At 45.1% G+C, this 15,353-nt stretch overlaps 1 protein-coding gene across 1 annotated transcript in view; it reads left to right on the top strand.

Annotated features, from left to right (window-relative positions):
• LOC311248601 (uncharacterized protein) overlaps window positions 1–15,353 on the top strand; it is an 84,219-nt gene that overhangs the window by 17,614 nt on the left and 51,252 nt on the right. Inside the window, exons 2-5 of the mRNA XM_084339458.1 lie at window positions 10,603–10,866; window positions 11,175–11,447; window positions 12,606–12,851; window positions 14,466–14,732. Coding sequence (XP_084195584.1) covers window positions 10,603–10,866; window positions 11,175–11,447; window positions 12,606–12,851; window positions 14,466–14,732 — 1,050 coding nt within the window. The remainder of the gene's footprint in view (window positions 1–10,602; window positions 10,867–11,174; window positions 11,448–12,605; window positions 12,852–14,465; window positions 14,733–15,353) is intronic.

The raw sequence follows: 15,353 nt of genomic DNA, 5'->3' as shown, positions 1-15,353 counted from the left end.
TTGATCCTAAAACATAAAAAGAAGGCGCCACCCAGACGTCATATGTTCAGATCCATTCCGTTATCATCCCCTGATATGAACGGGAACCCATCGACAACCACACAGGGTGTCGGAAGAGGAAAAAAAACCCATCCCAATTGCTTCATAAAAACGCTGTTTTAACCCCAAGCAATCAAGGCGCGCCAGTCGCGTGAATATTAAAGGCAACCAACTTGTGTTCGGCTTTTCTCTGATTGGCCGCGCCCCCCCGCCCCCACGCACAGGCAAGCGCACGTCCCAAATGAAATCCAAGGAGCGAGCGAGCGGCAGCGCGGCAACCAACTTGTGTACGCGTTGGGCTGCTGTTCCAAGTCCAACCAACTTGTGTTCAGCTGCGGTAGCAGTGGACATACAGTACACCTCCTATCTATGTTGGGATTATGTTTGGTCATGACAAAACAATAAAAATCGCTACTGTTAGTAATGCTGCCACCACCCACTTCAATGACAGAGCTCTCATATTTGCGAATGCATAAACTATATCTTAAATTATGGCGATGTGTCTAATATGGCTGTCACAAAGTCATTGATAAGCGACAGCCATATTAGACACATAGCCATAATTAAAGATATAGTTTATGCATTCGCAAAATATGAGAGCGCGCCGCTGTCATTGAAGGGCTTCCTACAACAGAGCACCGCCGCTGCTGCTGCTGAAGCTGTATCAAGCCGGCGGCGGTGCACGGACGCCGGGGAAAAACCACCGCGTCGCCCCGCTGGCGCTTCAGGCTCAGCAGCCTCCACGGGCGAAATAACATATAACGTTACAGTTCCACACTGATGTACAGTGAGTGTCTAATATGGCTGTCGCGAAGTCATGCCTCTCCCTCTGAAAGCCGATCCACGCTGTGTATCATAGACTACCAGATTCACTCGTGTATAAAAGCCCACACAGTTATGAAATGCGCTGAACTAGAAAGCGTAACGTTATTATGTTTCGCGTTCCATTGATTAACGCCATTACCTGCTGTGCTGTAGGAAGCAGAGGTACAGTAAGTTACAGTAGGTGTAGGTTACATGTTTAATCAAAGCCCATACAATTTTTTAGATGAATGATTGTGGATATAATATAGAAAACACATCATTATGATATTGTCAGAGGGAGAGGCATGACTTCGCGACAGCCATATTAGACACTCACTGTACATCAGTGTGGAACTGTAACGTTATATGTTATTTCGCCCGTGGAGGCTGCTGAGCCTGAAGCGCCAGCGGGGCGACGCGGTGGTTTTTCCCCGGCGTCCGTGCACCGCCGCCGGCTTGATACAGCTTCAGCAGCAGCGCAGCGGCAGTGCTCTGTTGTAGGAAGCCCTTCAATGACAGCGGCGCGCTCTCATATTTTGCGAATGCATAAACTATATCTTAAATTATGGCTATGTGTCTAATATGGCTGTCGCTTATCAATGACTTTGTGACAGCCATATTAGACACATCGCCATAATTTAAGATATAGTTTATGCATTCGCAAATATGAGAGCTCTGTCATTGAAGTGGGTGGTGGCAGCATTACTAACAGTAGCGATTTTTATTGTTTTGTCATGACCAAACATAATCCCAACATAGATAGGAGGTGTACTGTATGTCAAATGTCGGTCATGTGGTGGAAGTGTTTAGTACAGTCACACAACAGAACACCGCTGTAGAGTACAGTCACACAACAGAACACCGCTGGTTCGACCAGCGCTTTTGCCGCGTCTCTCTTTGCGCGAGGGCGTGTGCTAGTGGATTGATTGATTGGCCGTGTGGCCAATCAGAGAAACGCTGAACGAAAAGCTGAACACAAGTTGGTTGCCTTTAATATTCACGCGCGCCAGTCAGCCAATGTCCAACAGAACATCCTGAGCTAGCACTATGTGTGCGTTTTGACATACCCACATCAACAATAGGCTGTTTAGACCATCTTATTGAATCCCCAAGACGCCCAGGGGAACGACAAGAGGGGCGAGATGCAATCAACTCCATGAATGAATGAATGAAAACTTTACCCAACAGATTGCAGAAAGGGTATTCAATTTTCAATTTCTTTAATGACCACCCAGCCAGGCTGGTGGAATTTGGTATTTTTTTTTTTTTTTTTTCAATTCAATTTCTTTAATGAAATTCAATTTCTTTAATTACAACCCAGTATTAGCATAAGCTAATACAATGCCCGCTACCCACAAAATGTGAACAGGATTTTACAACAAAAAACAAGTCGCATGTGTGTGAATCCTACACCCGTTGACTATGTCGTACATAGCAAAAAACCCTGACCGAGAGTAACGGCTAGGCCGTGGAATGTGCGTGTACGAGTATTACTGCAACTAAACAACACAGCATTGTGAGACACATATACTTAGTTCAAGCAATGGAATAACACCAGTTTCTACCTGCATGTGGAGCATCAAGCTAATAGAACCTATTACTGAGTGTATGTTGCAGACCTTGCTTAACCTCGTAACACAACACGACTCATCTCGCAACGTAAAAGTGCAGATTCATATATACACAACCCCACCATATGAATTGTTGAAGAAACACACAGTTTGTTCGGCCAAAACACAGTCCCCCTTATATCGGGGAACTTTTTTATTTATAATGTGTTCTAAGGCACAAAAACATAGAGGGGCCGGGGAGGGTGTAAAAGAGAGGGGATACAGAGGGGAAAAGTCACTCAGCGGCGTCTGCCACCTCGCGCCGCTCGAGTCTTGCCACCCCGAGGAGCCCCGGAGGGACGGTAGGTTACTGTCTGCTGGACACGACGTTCCCTACCGTCTCCTCCGATCGTGGATGGGCCGGCGGTGGCAGAAGCGCCGTCTCTTCCCCTGGCCCTCTTGGAAGGGCCAGCAGCGGCGGCGGAGGCAGTGGTAGCGGCGACGGAGACAGCTCGACGTCGCGGAAGCCTTCTGACTCCACCGGCAAAGACGGGAGGCGGAAAATGGGGTTGGAGGATGGATCTCTCCTCTGCCATCTCTCTGCATGTTGAGGTCATCAACCGCAGGGCCTTCCCGAACAGACCAGCGTCGGAGAGGGCGGCCGTCAGAAGAGGAGCTCTCTTCTTCTCTGGCACACGGGCCTGCTCCAGCCAAAGATGACGCTGGCCCAGGGTGGCCAGGGCGCGCACTTTCCCCATGGCTATGGCCAGCACCTGGGAAAGGTGCAGGACAGCTCCCGCAGCCTGGGTGATCTGATCGCATTTTACCTCGTTCAGATCCGTGCCGCCCGTCATGATCCCCGATACAAATCTAGCCAGGTGGGCGATGTTAGACGCCGCAGCCAGCGATTGTGTACCAGCGATGAATAACTGGTCACCCCAATAAGCCAATCGCCTAGCCGATTTCCCCTGGAGGACCGGCTTGCATAGGGGTTCCCACACCATATCCGGACAGAGGAGAGCGGCCATCGGACTGTCAAGCCGAGGCACGCCCTCCCCCATACCTTTGACTAACCCCGACACCCGCGTAACTGGTACGTAGGCGGGAGTTAGTCCCATGATGTTGGACACCGCCTGACCCCGACGAACATAGGCCCCCATCGAGGGGAAAAATGGGTAGACAGCGTCCACCCCTCTCACTGGGGGACGCTGCCAGGGATGACCTATGAGATCATCAGGGACAGGTGCAGGCAATGGCAGCGCCAGCGGCAGCGCCATGAGCTCGGGAAACAAAGCCTGCAGTTCCCCCTGCGGACCTTCCTCCACCGACCCCGCATCCCTCACATGCAGCAGGCTGCGACTGGTTAAGGAGCCACAGTCTGATGTGGCCGACAGTAGGGCATCCTGCTGATGAGGCCAAGGTGGTTCCTCGACATCCTCGAACAGGGAGCCCCATGGAGCCATTTCCCCCCCCTCCGGGGTCTCCTGAGGAGGGATACTCTCCTCCACGGGACCATCATACAAGAATCCGTCCGCCTCTTCCATGAAGTCCTCAGTTTCCATCGGAAATCCAGAGCCGGACGCATCCTCGCTGGTCTCCAGCAGTTCCCCAAACCCAGGCCGTTCGCGTCTGCACGCTACCATCTTGCGACGTGAACGGGCAGACGCGAAAAGTTTGCGTCGCAAATCCTCTGGCTCCAAGACAACCCCCCGTTCACCAACGGGCGATTCCCCGGAACCAGAAGAACCAGAGTCGAGATCAGGCCATCGCCGGAGCGACGGCACCGACTCCTCGGCTCTTCGGAGAGGCAAACTATCCATCGGCTGTCTCCTTGGCTGGGTCGGCAACCACGAAAGTGGCAACAGCCCAGCACCAAGGCGCACGACGGAGGCGGGAATGGAGAACCGCTGGTGAAGAGTAGGTCTAGCGGGTCTACTCTCCGCGGAATACATTATGACCCAAACTTTTTCTTTACAACAGATGTGAGAGAAGAAAAAATTAAGCACAATGTAAACTCGTCACAACTCTTTTCAACTAACAACACGTCAAGTGGGGTACTACCAGGCACTTCCTTGTGGTGAAAGCGAGAAGGAGGAGAGCAGGTGACCACACACCTGCTTATGAAGGTAAGCTGATGAGGGGTGTGGTCAGTCATTTGTGGAATTTATTCAGTGCGCGTGCATGTACGCGAGAGAGTGCAGAGTGATGCCAAGCAGAGCCCCTAATGATACAGAACTATGTTTATTGTCATTGTTTTAAGAACACAAGTTGACTTGGTAATACTCACATTTTGAGTAAAAAAAATTGCTTTTAACATGTGCAATGTTCAATGAAATAGAAAAATAAATAATAAAATTAGTTGATTAATCCCACTGGTCACAATGGTGACCGTAATAATGTTTTTGTTATAAGGCTCTGCAAATGTTACTGAATGATGTAGCAATGTATTTCCAGCTAAATTGAAATAATAAACAAATAAAGGGTCTCAATTAAATATGTGGTAGTAAAAAGAACCTGTGGGAGGATTTCAACAAGATAAATGCGACAACAGTGCAAAATATGTCACTATAATATTTAATAAAAAAAAATATATAATTTTTTTTTTTTAATGCTGCCCCCTGTGCCTATTCAGGCACGCGTGCCTAGGGATGCCTACCCCTGATCTACAGGGACAGTCTCAAAGATCGACCAGTCGATCAAGATCGACGGGTTGGTGACCACTGGTCTAGGTGATAAGTGCCGGCCGATACGGCGCGACGAGTCATTACGGCACGGGCACACTGCTGACGAATGAATTTCACGCGCGGCTCCCTCGTGAGATCGCGCGCCTGGTCGCGCCTGGTCGCGCCTGGTCGCGATTTCCGGGGTTGGCCTGATTGGCCGCGACGGCCACGTGACGCGCCGTGGCACGCCCCCCGCGGCAGCCGCAGCGGCAAGCGTGCTGCTGCTGGAGTTCACTTCGCCTTTCACATCGCTGCTGTTTAATAATATTGTCGCGTTGGCGAAAGCAGGATGAGAGAGCGTAGATTTCAGTGTGTATCATTTAATCATTTAACATTTGAAAGGCATACATTGTTGTCATACAGAAGTACAGAATACTTTTATCCAAAATGCTTCTTACTGTTACTGTTAGAGACTGTGCTAGACAAGATGAGGTACAATTTACAGTAAGGTGTACGAGTTGCAGTGCAAATGCTTCTTACTGTTGCGCTCCTGATACTGTTACTGTACTATACAATATACTATGCAATGCAGTGGCGGCCGGTGGGTGCTTCGCCACTAGGGGCGCTATACCAAAAATTTTGCAAACATGTACAGTACCACGCAACAGACTCATGGCAAGACGTGAGCGATTCGACTCATGCTCACGGCAATGAATCGGCTCTTATGAACGAGTCGCTCAGCTGTTACTACAACAACACACAACCAGTCAAATAAAGTATAGTCTAGACTCTAATTCACAACTTGAAACACAATATATAAATAGAAAAGTTAGAAACAAAACTCGCCCCGTCTCCAAACACAGGCAGATCACTCCCTCTCTCCTTCTCTCTCTCACACACAGCGCGACGTGGAATCGATTCGTTACACAATCAGACCTATTATATACCAAGAATAACTTCAGTATGAGTACAGGGCTGTACACATATTTTGCATATTGTTAAACGAGCCAAGGCTAGCTATTAAACTATCGATATGAATTGAAATCTGGGACCCTGATGTAAACAAGACAAACGTCTTTCTCTGGTCTGCATCCCCTTAACAATTGTGTGTATTGAGCCGTACTGTATTGTACCCATTCTGCAATCTGTTAATAAAGTTCTCATTCATTCATTCATTCAAACATAGACGATATTGAACAAGCCATAATTCACGTATTTTCAATCCGAGAGAGCTGCAGTAGTTAAATCAATGAGCCATCGACACAGTCAGTGTGGTAACGTTATTATTGCATCCAAGATTGATACACGGCTGGCTAGGCAGTTGGTAGTCATAGTCTTGTGTTATAAAATAAATAAACAATCAGCAATGTCTCGCTTCATGAATGGCCAGCAGTAGCCTAACAGTACTGCTCCTAAAAAAAACTATTTACAAACGTTAACGTTAACCACAGAGAGAGAGAGAGAGAGAGAGAGAGAGAGAGAGAGAGAGAGAGAGAGAGAGAGAGAGAGAGAGAGAGAGAGAGAGAGCGAGAGAGAGAGAGACTCACTGTTTAGTTGACACGTCCAGGGCTTGCCTTGATAAAGTGTATAATCCACTGTTGATGGACCAACCTAGGAATAACCTAGAATTGGAACATTAGAAATTGGATTCGGCCAATCAGAGATCGTCTCTGTGAAATTCTGCTACGGAAAAAAATACTGGCGTCGGCCAATCAGAGAGCGTCTCCGCGAAATGCGGCTACAGAAATTCTTGACGCTACTGGCTAGACCGCTTCAAATCGCGCCCGGATTCCAACATAATAGTCATATTTCAACGCACAACGCATTATGCACTGATTGGCTGTGACGGATACAGCGATCAAACTGTGACGCACACTCAGAGCGCTATCGCGTCTAGCCCGGGCCGGATTATTGATTGTAAATTGAACCCTTGCACTGAAGAACCATTATGAATCTGTGTTAGAAAATGTTTTGGATCTAAATCACTTGGAGTTTGAAAGTGATATCAGAAGAAACTACTCAACCTCGGCTGTCTTTAACTATGAGTGAACACAACACTCTCAATTCCTTCATAGTTAAAGACAGTAGAGGTTATACTTTATTATCTAAACATGGTAAGTTAGAGTGCTGTGTTCACTCATAGTTAAATACAGTAGAGGTTGAGTACTTCATTATCTAAACATGGTAAGTTAGAGTGTTGTGTTCACTCATAGTTAAAGACAGCCGAGGTTGAGTAGTTTCTTCTGATATCACTTTCAAACTCCAAGTGATTTAGATCCAAAACATTTTCTAACACAGATTCATAATGGTTCTTCAGTGCAAGGGTTCAATTTACAATCAATAATCCATTGTAGGAAAATCCAGAACACCGTTTAGTCTGTGACGACACGTCGCGATAATATAAAACATTTTCTAACACAGATTCATAATGGTTCTTCAGTGCAAGGGTTCAATTTACAATATACATGTATTCCATAGTAAAGTACAGTTGACAGCTGCGTTAACGTTACAATGCGTTGTGTTCACTCATAGTTAAAGACAGCCGAAGTTGAGTAGTTTCCTTCTGATATCACTTTCAAACTCCAAGTGATTCGTTGCAATGTACGCGGAAATGCTGCGTTGTGTTGCAATGTACTACATGCATTTGTCTGAGCGGGGCGAAAGGAAAGGCGCATTACCGTACTGGCGTGCGGTGACGAATGCGGAAGCATTCTTGCACTCTTCCGCTGGCAATAAGCTACACGCAGCCGGGAGCAGCACTGTGGCGCCTCGCTCTGAAGGCTGTGCGTGGTTCGCTCCCGCGGGAGTTCCACGCCTCGCCTCGTCAGATTTTCAGAGCAAGTCGGACAACATTCTAACCGTCATGCAACGCGCTTGGCGAGGCCGTAGTAAAACCTGCGCAGATCTGCGTCCGCCTATCCCATCTCGAACACGCCTTACCTCTCACCCGGCTGCTCCCGGCTGGGAAGCGACTTGCTATGGTCGCGCAAAACGCCTATTTAAGCATTACATCACACGCAGGAGTGGTTTGTGACCAATAAACCATGCCTAGGGGTCGTTAGACCCCCCTAGGCATGGTTTATTGGTCACAAATCACGACTGCACGTGGTGTAAAGCTTTTATACAACTGCCAGATTCATCCAACCTTATTTCTATACAATAAACACACATTAATCGAAGATTTATTGAAAAAACCATCCGCCAGAAAAAGTAGTTCCCACAACTCCATGTGGAAGCAGCTTGAAGTGCATCCAACCAAACTAACACATCCAACTGTGTATTATTGGAATGATTGAGAGAAGTTGCCTCATGTGGAAGCAGCTTGAAGTGCATCCAACCAACTAACACATCCAACTGTGTATTATTGGAATGATTGATTGAAAATTTATTAAAACGTTTTCTTTGCCCTATAGGAAAAAAACGTTTTCTTCGCCCTATTTTTTTATTTATTTCTTTTAGCCTAAACTTAACCAGTTGGAAACCAGGGGTACAGTAATAAAATTAGCAATCAACCAATCAATCAATTCAATAGACCATGCTCACTTAAAACAGCGCTGCTTCTCTCTCAGTCTGACTCCCCCGCTGTTGCAGACAGGAGTGTGTGTGTGTGTGAGTGTGTGTGTGTGTGTGTGTGTGTGTGTGTGTGTGTGTGTCACAGTGTGTGTGTGCGTGTGTGTGTGTATGTGTGTGTGTGTGTGTGTGTGTGTGTGTGTGTGTGTGTGTATGTGTGTGTTTGTGGGTACGCCAGCGTCGGACAGTGTGAGAGAGAACGCTGCAGTCGGAAAGTAGGAAGGAAGAAATTTAAATCAATCAATTAATCTATCAATCAATCCGCGATTTTTCTTTTGTTCTAGATTGAGTCAAGACCCATCAATTACATCATCCAACATTGTTTAAAATACTAACACGTTCCCCTTGACAGAATCGCTTTATATTTAGTCGTTATGACGCTATCAACATATCCATTTGTTAAAGATTATTGTCCGCCATCTTGTTTTTTCCGACGGAGTGATCCGGCGGAGTGATGTGATTCGGTGGTGGGCGGGTCCTGGGACCAGGAGCGTGGATTATGAAGGATACATACGTGTAAATGGACTGTTTCAGCCAATCAGAATAGAGAAATTTGCATGCCGTTGTATAATGGCTCAGAAAAGTTGTCAGTCACCAGCCACGTGACAGCCAGGGAGTTATGAGACGTTTGATTGATTGATTGAAAACTTTATTATGTTATGCGTTATCATCATATCATCATGATAAACTTCAAGCTGTCAGACACACACACGTTGTCTGTTTTGCCTCAATACTGTATATATAATTCTGTTTTGTCTCAATATACACAGTATACATATATATATTGATGCAAAACAGAATTATTCAGCAGTGTGTTGTGTGTGCGTGCGGCCAGGAGCGCGCAACAAGATGGTATACATTATGGTATATGAATAGTATATTCCACTATAGCAGTATATGGTGTGCTGTACATTTGAATCTGATCTAATTTTGCACACGGCCATCGCATTATAATGAGCTGGACAGGTGTGTAATGTGTGTGTGGTGACGTGAAAGCGTATCTGCCATGCGAGACTAGGCGAGAGGCTCTCGTGAAATCGGAAGTGTCCGCCTTTTTAACTCCTCCCCCGGCTTCACTCGGCTACTCTCGTCTACTTTCGAGGTGAACCGAAATCCATCTCGAACACGCCTATTTTTGTGTCGTCGCACTGTAATACAAGTAACACTTACAGCAACTTGAACCAACACACACTGTAATACAAGTAACACTTACAGCAACTTGAACCAACACACACTGTAATACAAGTAACACTTACAGCAACTTGAACCAACACACACTGTAATACAAGTAACACTTACAGCAACTTGAACCAACACACACTGTAATACAAGTAACATGGAGTGTATATGTCTCTGATATCTTGGTACAGTGGGCACACTGGGCAGGTTGTTAGAAAGTGTAGCTCATTTTCCACCTCTGCTCTTGAAACACTACTAACGTTATCTCCAAAGAGTCCAAACTTCCACTCCTTTTGAAACTTTATTTTGTTATCTGCTCGCGCTGCCGCGGTGGGTTTTCTTTGTCCTGTACTTGTGCTGTATAATGACAATACATTTGAATCTAATCTAATGAAGTAACATAATAACCTATCTATAAAATAGCCAGAATCAGTGGAAAGAAAGATAGTAGATAAATATTATGACACCTACCTCCCTGACAATCTTGTTTTATGTTGTTAAAACAAATAGATATCCACTCACTCACTCACTCACTCACTCACTCACTCACTCACTCACTCACTCACTCTTTCACTCACTCACTCACTCACTCACTCACTCACTCACTCACTCACTCACTCACTGTCTCAGTCACATGCTATCATGGATATATCACAAAACTAGTCTCTTTTCTCACAGATGAGGCTGAACATCTTTTAGCTGAACACGTTACAATATCAGTGATTACTGACAATGGGTGAAATACCAGTTAAGCAATGTTTGACTTTCATAACATGTTCATTGCCTCTTTGTACCAGATCTTCTGCTAGAAACTCTTGAGGGGCTGGACACAGATGATCTGAAGAGGTTTCAGTCTTCTCTGACCACTGACCTGCTGCCTGGCTGTCCTACCATCCCTGAGAGCCAGCTGGAGAATACTGACATGAAGACCACCGTGGATCAGATGGTGGAGACATACGGCTCTGAGGGAGCTGTGAAGATCACAGTGGAGAGTCTGAAGAGGATGGGGCGGTATTATCCTGAGAAGTTACTACAGTATGTGGAGAGGTTAAGGATTAAAGGTAAGAGAAGAACATCTGAAGAGGATGGGATTGTGTGATAATGCTGAGATTTTAAAGTGTAAAGGTAATGCATCGTATCTGTTCATTAAATGCACGTTTACAAAAAAGTGTCATAATTTGCTGATGATCAATGATAGCAATTATTTAATGTCATAGACAAAAGAGAATATTTAGGTGAGCCTTAATTATTTTGACTTAAAAACACATTGGTGAAAAGATTTTTAAAAAGATTGCATGAATAATAAAAAAAATTGTTAATAATTAAGAAAGAATTTACAGGTAAGATTAAAAGTCTATTGATTTCTCAGATCTGCTGCTGGAAACTCTTGAGGGGCTGGACACAGATGATCTGAAGAGGTTTCAGTCTTCTCTGACCACTGACCTGCTGCCTGGCTGTCCTACCATCCCTGAGAGCCAGCTGGAGAACACTGACATGAAGACCACCGTGGATCAGATGGTGGAGACATACGGCTCTGAGGGAGCTGTGAAGATCACAGTGAAGAGTCTGAAGAGGATGTGGTGGTATGATTATCATCCTAATGAGAAGTTAAGACAGTATGTGGAGAGGTTAAGGATTAAAGGTAAGAGAAGAACATCTGCATTTCAAATACAAATGACAGTAAGCTTGTTGAATGTATTGTGAGAACTACCTCTGATAAAGAGAAGCTATGTAATGTGTCTCTGTTGAACAATACATCTCCAAACGTGGTGACCTCGTGGAAACCAAGGACCTCAACATCAACCCCATCAACATTATATATAATTACCACATATATATACATATCCATATCTGTCTTCATATAATCCTCCTATATACCTACTTATACACCTGCATATAACTCTGTATGGTAGCATGTACATTAATGCTGTATATACCATATATATATATATCTCCACCTGTCTGTACGTATACCTGCACATAATGCTTTTTACATATCTGTAGATACTATATTTATATCTGTACATATCTGTAGATACTATATCTATATCGGTAGATACTATATCTATATCTGTACATATCCCTTACCTGCTCTTACTAGTTATGCTGCTGGCCAGTATGACTACTACCATACTGTTTTACACCCAGTAGTACTAATTTATATATTTTATTTTATACCCAGTTTAATCACCTGTACATTGTATAGTACTATTGCACTTTACTGTTAGATTTGCACTCTGGTTGGATGCCAAACTTATTTTCGTTGTCCTGTACTTGTGCTGTATAATGACAATACATTTGAATATAATCTAATGAAGTAACATAATAACCTATCTATAAAATAGCCAGAATCAGTGGAAAGAAAGATAGAAAGATAAATAGTATGACACCTACCTCCCTGACAATCTTGTTTTATGTTGTTAATACAAATAGATATTCACTCACTCACTCACTCACTCACTCACTCACTCACTCACTCACTCACTCACTCACTCACTCACTCACTCACTCACTCACTCACTCACTCACTCACTCACTCACTCACTCTTTCACTCACTCACTCACTCACTCACTCACTCACTCACTCACTCACTCACTCACTCACTCACTCACTCACTCACTCACTGTCTCAGTCACATGCTATCATGGATATATCACAAAACTAGTCTCTTTTATCACAGATGAGGCTGAACATCTTTTAGCTGAACACGTTACAATATCAGTGATTACTGACAATGGGTGAAATACCAGTTAAGCAATGTTTGACTTTCATAACATGTTCATTGCCTCTTTGTACCAGATCTTCTGCTAGAAACTCTTAAGAGGCTGGACACAGATCATCTGAAGAGGTTTCAGTCTTCTCTGACCACTGACCTGCTGCCTGGCTGTCCTACCATCCCTGAGAGCCAGCTGGAGAACACTGACATGAAGACCACCATGGATCAGATGGTGGAGACATACGGCTCTGAGGGAGCTGTGAAGATCACAGTGGAGAGTCTGAAGAGGATGGGATTGTGTGATAATGCTGAGATTTTAAAGTGTAAAGGTAATGCATCGTATCTGTTCATTAAATGCGCGTTTATAAAAAAGTGTCATAATTTGCTGATGATCACTGATGGCAATTATTTAATGTCATAGACAAAAGAGAATATTTAGATGAGCCTTAATTATTTTAACTTAAAAACACATTGGTGAAAAGATTTTTAAAAATATTGCATGAATAATTAAAAAAATAGTTAAAGGGGAACTATTTTACTATTTCTTTCACTATTTGGGCACTTTTACACAATTCCTGTGAGTCTATGGAACACCTCTGTAATATATATATTTTTTTTATTCATTGTTTTGTATTTCTAATCAAGTCCTCAAAAACAGCATTTTTCTACCTCAAGATCTCGAGCTGTTTTGAGCCTGGGTTCCTAAACCACTGCGCCGGGCCGGCCCCCCTGAACATTAACATGCAGCCTGGGCTCCTAAACCACGGCACCGTGCCGGCCCCCCTGAACATTAACATGCAGCCTGGGCTCCTAAACCACGGCACCGTGCCGGCCCCCCTGAACATTAACATGCAGCCTGGGCTCCTAAACCACGGCACCGTGCCCCCCTGAACATTAACATGCAGCCTGGGCTCCTAAACCACTGCGCCGGGCCGGCCCCCCTGAACATTAACATGCAGCCTGGGCTCCTAAACCACGGCACCGTGCCGGCCCCCCTGAACATTAACATGCAGCCTGGGCTCCTAAACCACTGCACCGTGCCGGCCCCCCTGAACATTAACATGCAGCCTGGGCTCCTAAACCACTGCGCCGGGCCGGCCCCCCTGAACATTAACATGCAGCCTGGGCTCCTAAACCACGGCACCGTGCCCCCCTGAACATTAACATGCAGCCTGGGCTCCTAAACCACGGCACCGTGCCCCCCTGAACATTAACATGCAGCCTGGGCTCCTAAACCACTGCACCGTGCCGGCCCCCCTGAACATTAACATGCAGCCTGGGCTCCTAAACCACTGCACCGTGCCGGCCCCCCTGAACATTAACATGCAGCCTGGGCTCCTAAACCACGGCACCGTGCCCCCCTGAACATTAACATGCAGCCTGGGCTCCTAAACCACGGCACCGTGCCCCCCTGAACATTAACATGCAGCCTGGGCTCCTAAACCACTGCACCGTGCCGGCCCCCCTGAACATTAACATGCAGCCTGGGCTCCTAAACCACTGCACCGTGCCGGCCCCCCTGAACATTAACATGCAGCCTGGGCTCCTAAACCACGGCACCGTGCCCCCCTGAACATTAACATGCAGCCTGGGCTCCTAAACCACTGCGCCGGGCCGGCCCCCCTGAACATTAACATGCAGCCTGGGCTCCTAAACCACGGCACCGTGCCGGCCCCCCTGAACATTAACATGCAGCAGTGACTATATGACATCACATATAGGGCACATTTTCAGACGACTCAGTTCAGTGAGGGTGAATATTGTGAGAGGAGAATTGGAAGAATGCGCCAATATGAGAATTTTGAGACATAGATCATATTAATATAAGTTCACATAGCTAGGAAACAATGCTGAACACTCAAAAAGGCCATTTATAAGATAGTTCCCCTTTAATAATTAAGAAAAAATTTACAGGAAAGATTAAAAGTCTATTGATTTCTCAGATCTGCTGCTGGAAACTCTTGAGTGGCTGAACACAGATCATCTGAAGAGGTTTCAGTCTTCTCTGACCACTGACCTGCTGCCTGGCTGTCCTACCATCCCTGAGAGCCAGCTGGAGAACACTGACATGAAGACCACCGTGGATCAGATGGTGGAGACATACGGCTCTGAGGGAGCTGTGAGGATCACAGTGGAGAGTCTGAAGAGGATGGGGTACTATCATCCTAATGAGAAGTTAAGACAGTATGTGGAGAGGTTAAGGATTAAAGGTAAGAGAAGAACATCTGCATTTCAAATACAAATGACCGTACGCTTGTTGAATGTATTGTGAGAACTACCTCTGATAAAGAGAAGCTATGTAATGTGTCTCTGTTGAACAATACATCTCCAAACGTGGTGACCTCGTGGAAACCAAGGACCTCAACATCAACCCCATCAACATTATATATAATTACCACATATATATACATATCCATATCTGTCTTCATATAATCCTCCTATATACCTACTTATACACCTGCATATAACTCTGTATGGTAGCATGTACATTAATGCTGTATATACCATATATATATATATCTCCACCTGTCTGTACATACCTGCACATAATGCTTTTTACATATCTGTAGATACTATATCTATATCTGTACATACTATATCTATATCTGTACATATCCCTTACCTACTCTTACTAGTTATGCTGCTGGCCAGTATGACTACTACCATACTGTTTTACACCCAGTAGTACTAATTTATATATTTTATTTTATACCCAGTTTAATCACCTGTACATTGTATAGTACTATTGCACTTTACTGTTAGATTTGCACTCTGGTTGGATGCCAAACGTATTTTCGTTGTACTGTACTTGTGCTGTATAATGACAATAC

The sequence above is a fragment of the Notolepis coatsorum genome (genome assembly GCF_963971535.1).
Source record: "Notolepis coatsorum genome assembly, contig: SCAFFOLD_252, whole genome shotgun sequence".
NCBI lineage: Eukaryota > Metazoa > Chordata > Actinopteri > Aulopiformes > Paralepididae > Notolepis > Notolepis coatsorum.
Note: the sequence above shows the minus strand (reverse complement) of the source record. Positions and strands in the feature narration are given on the sequence as shown.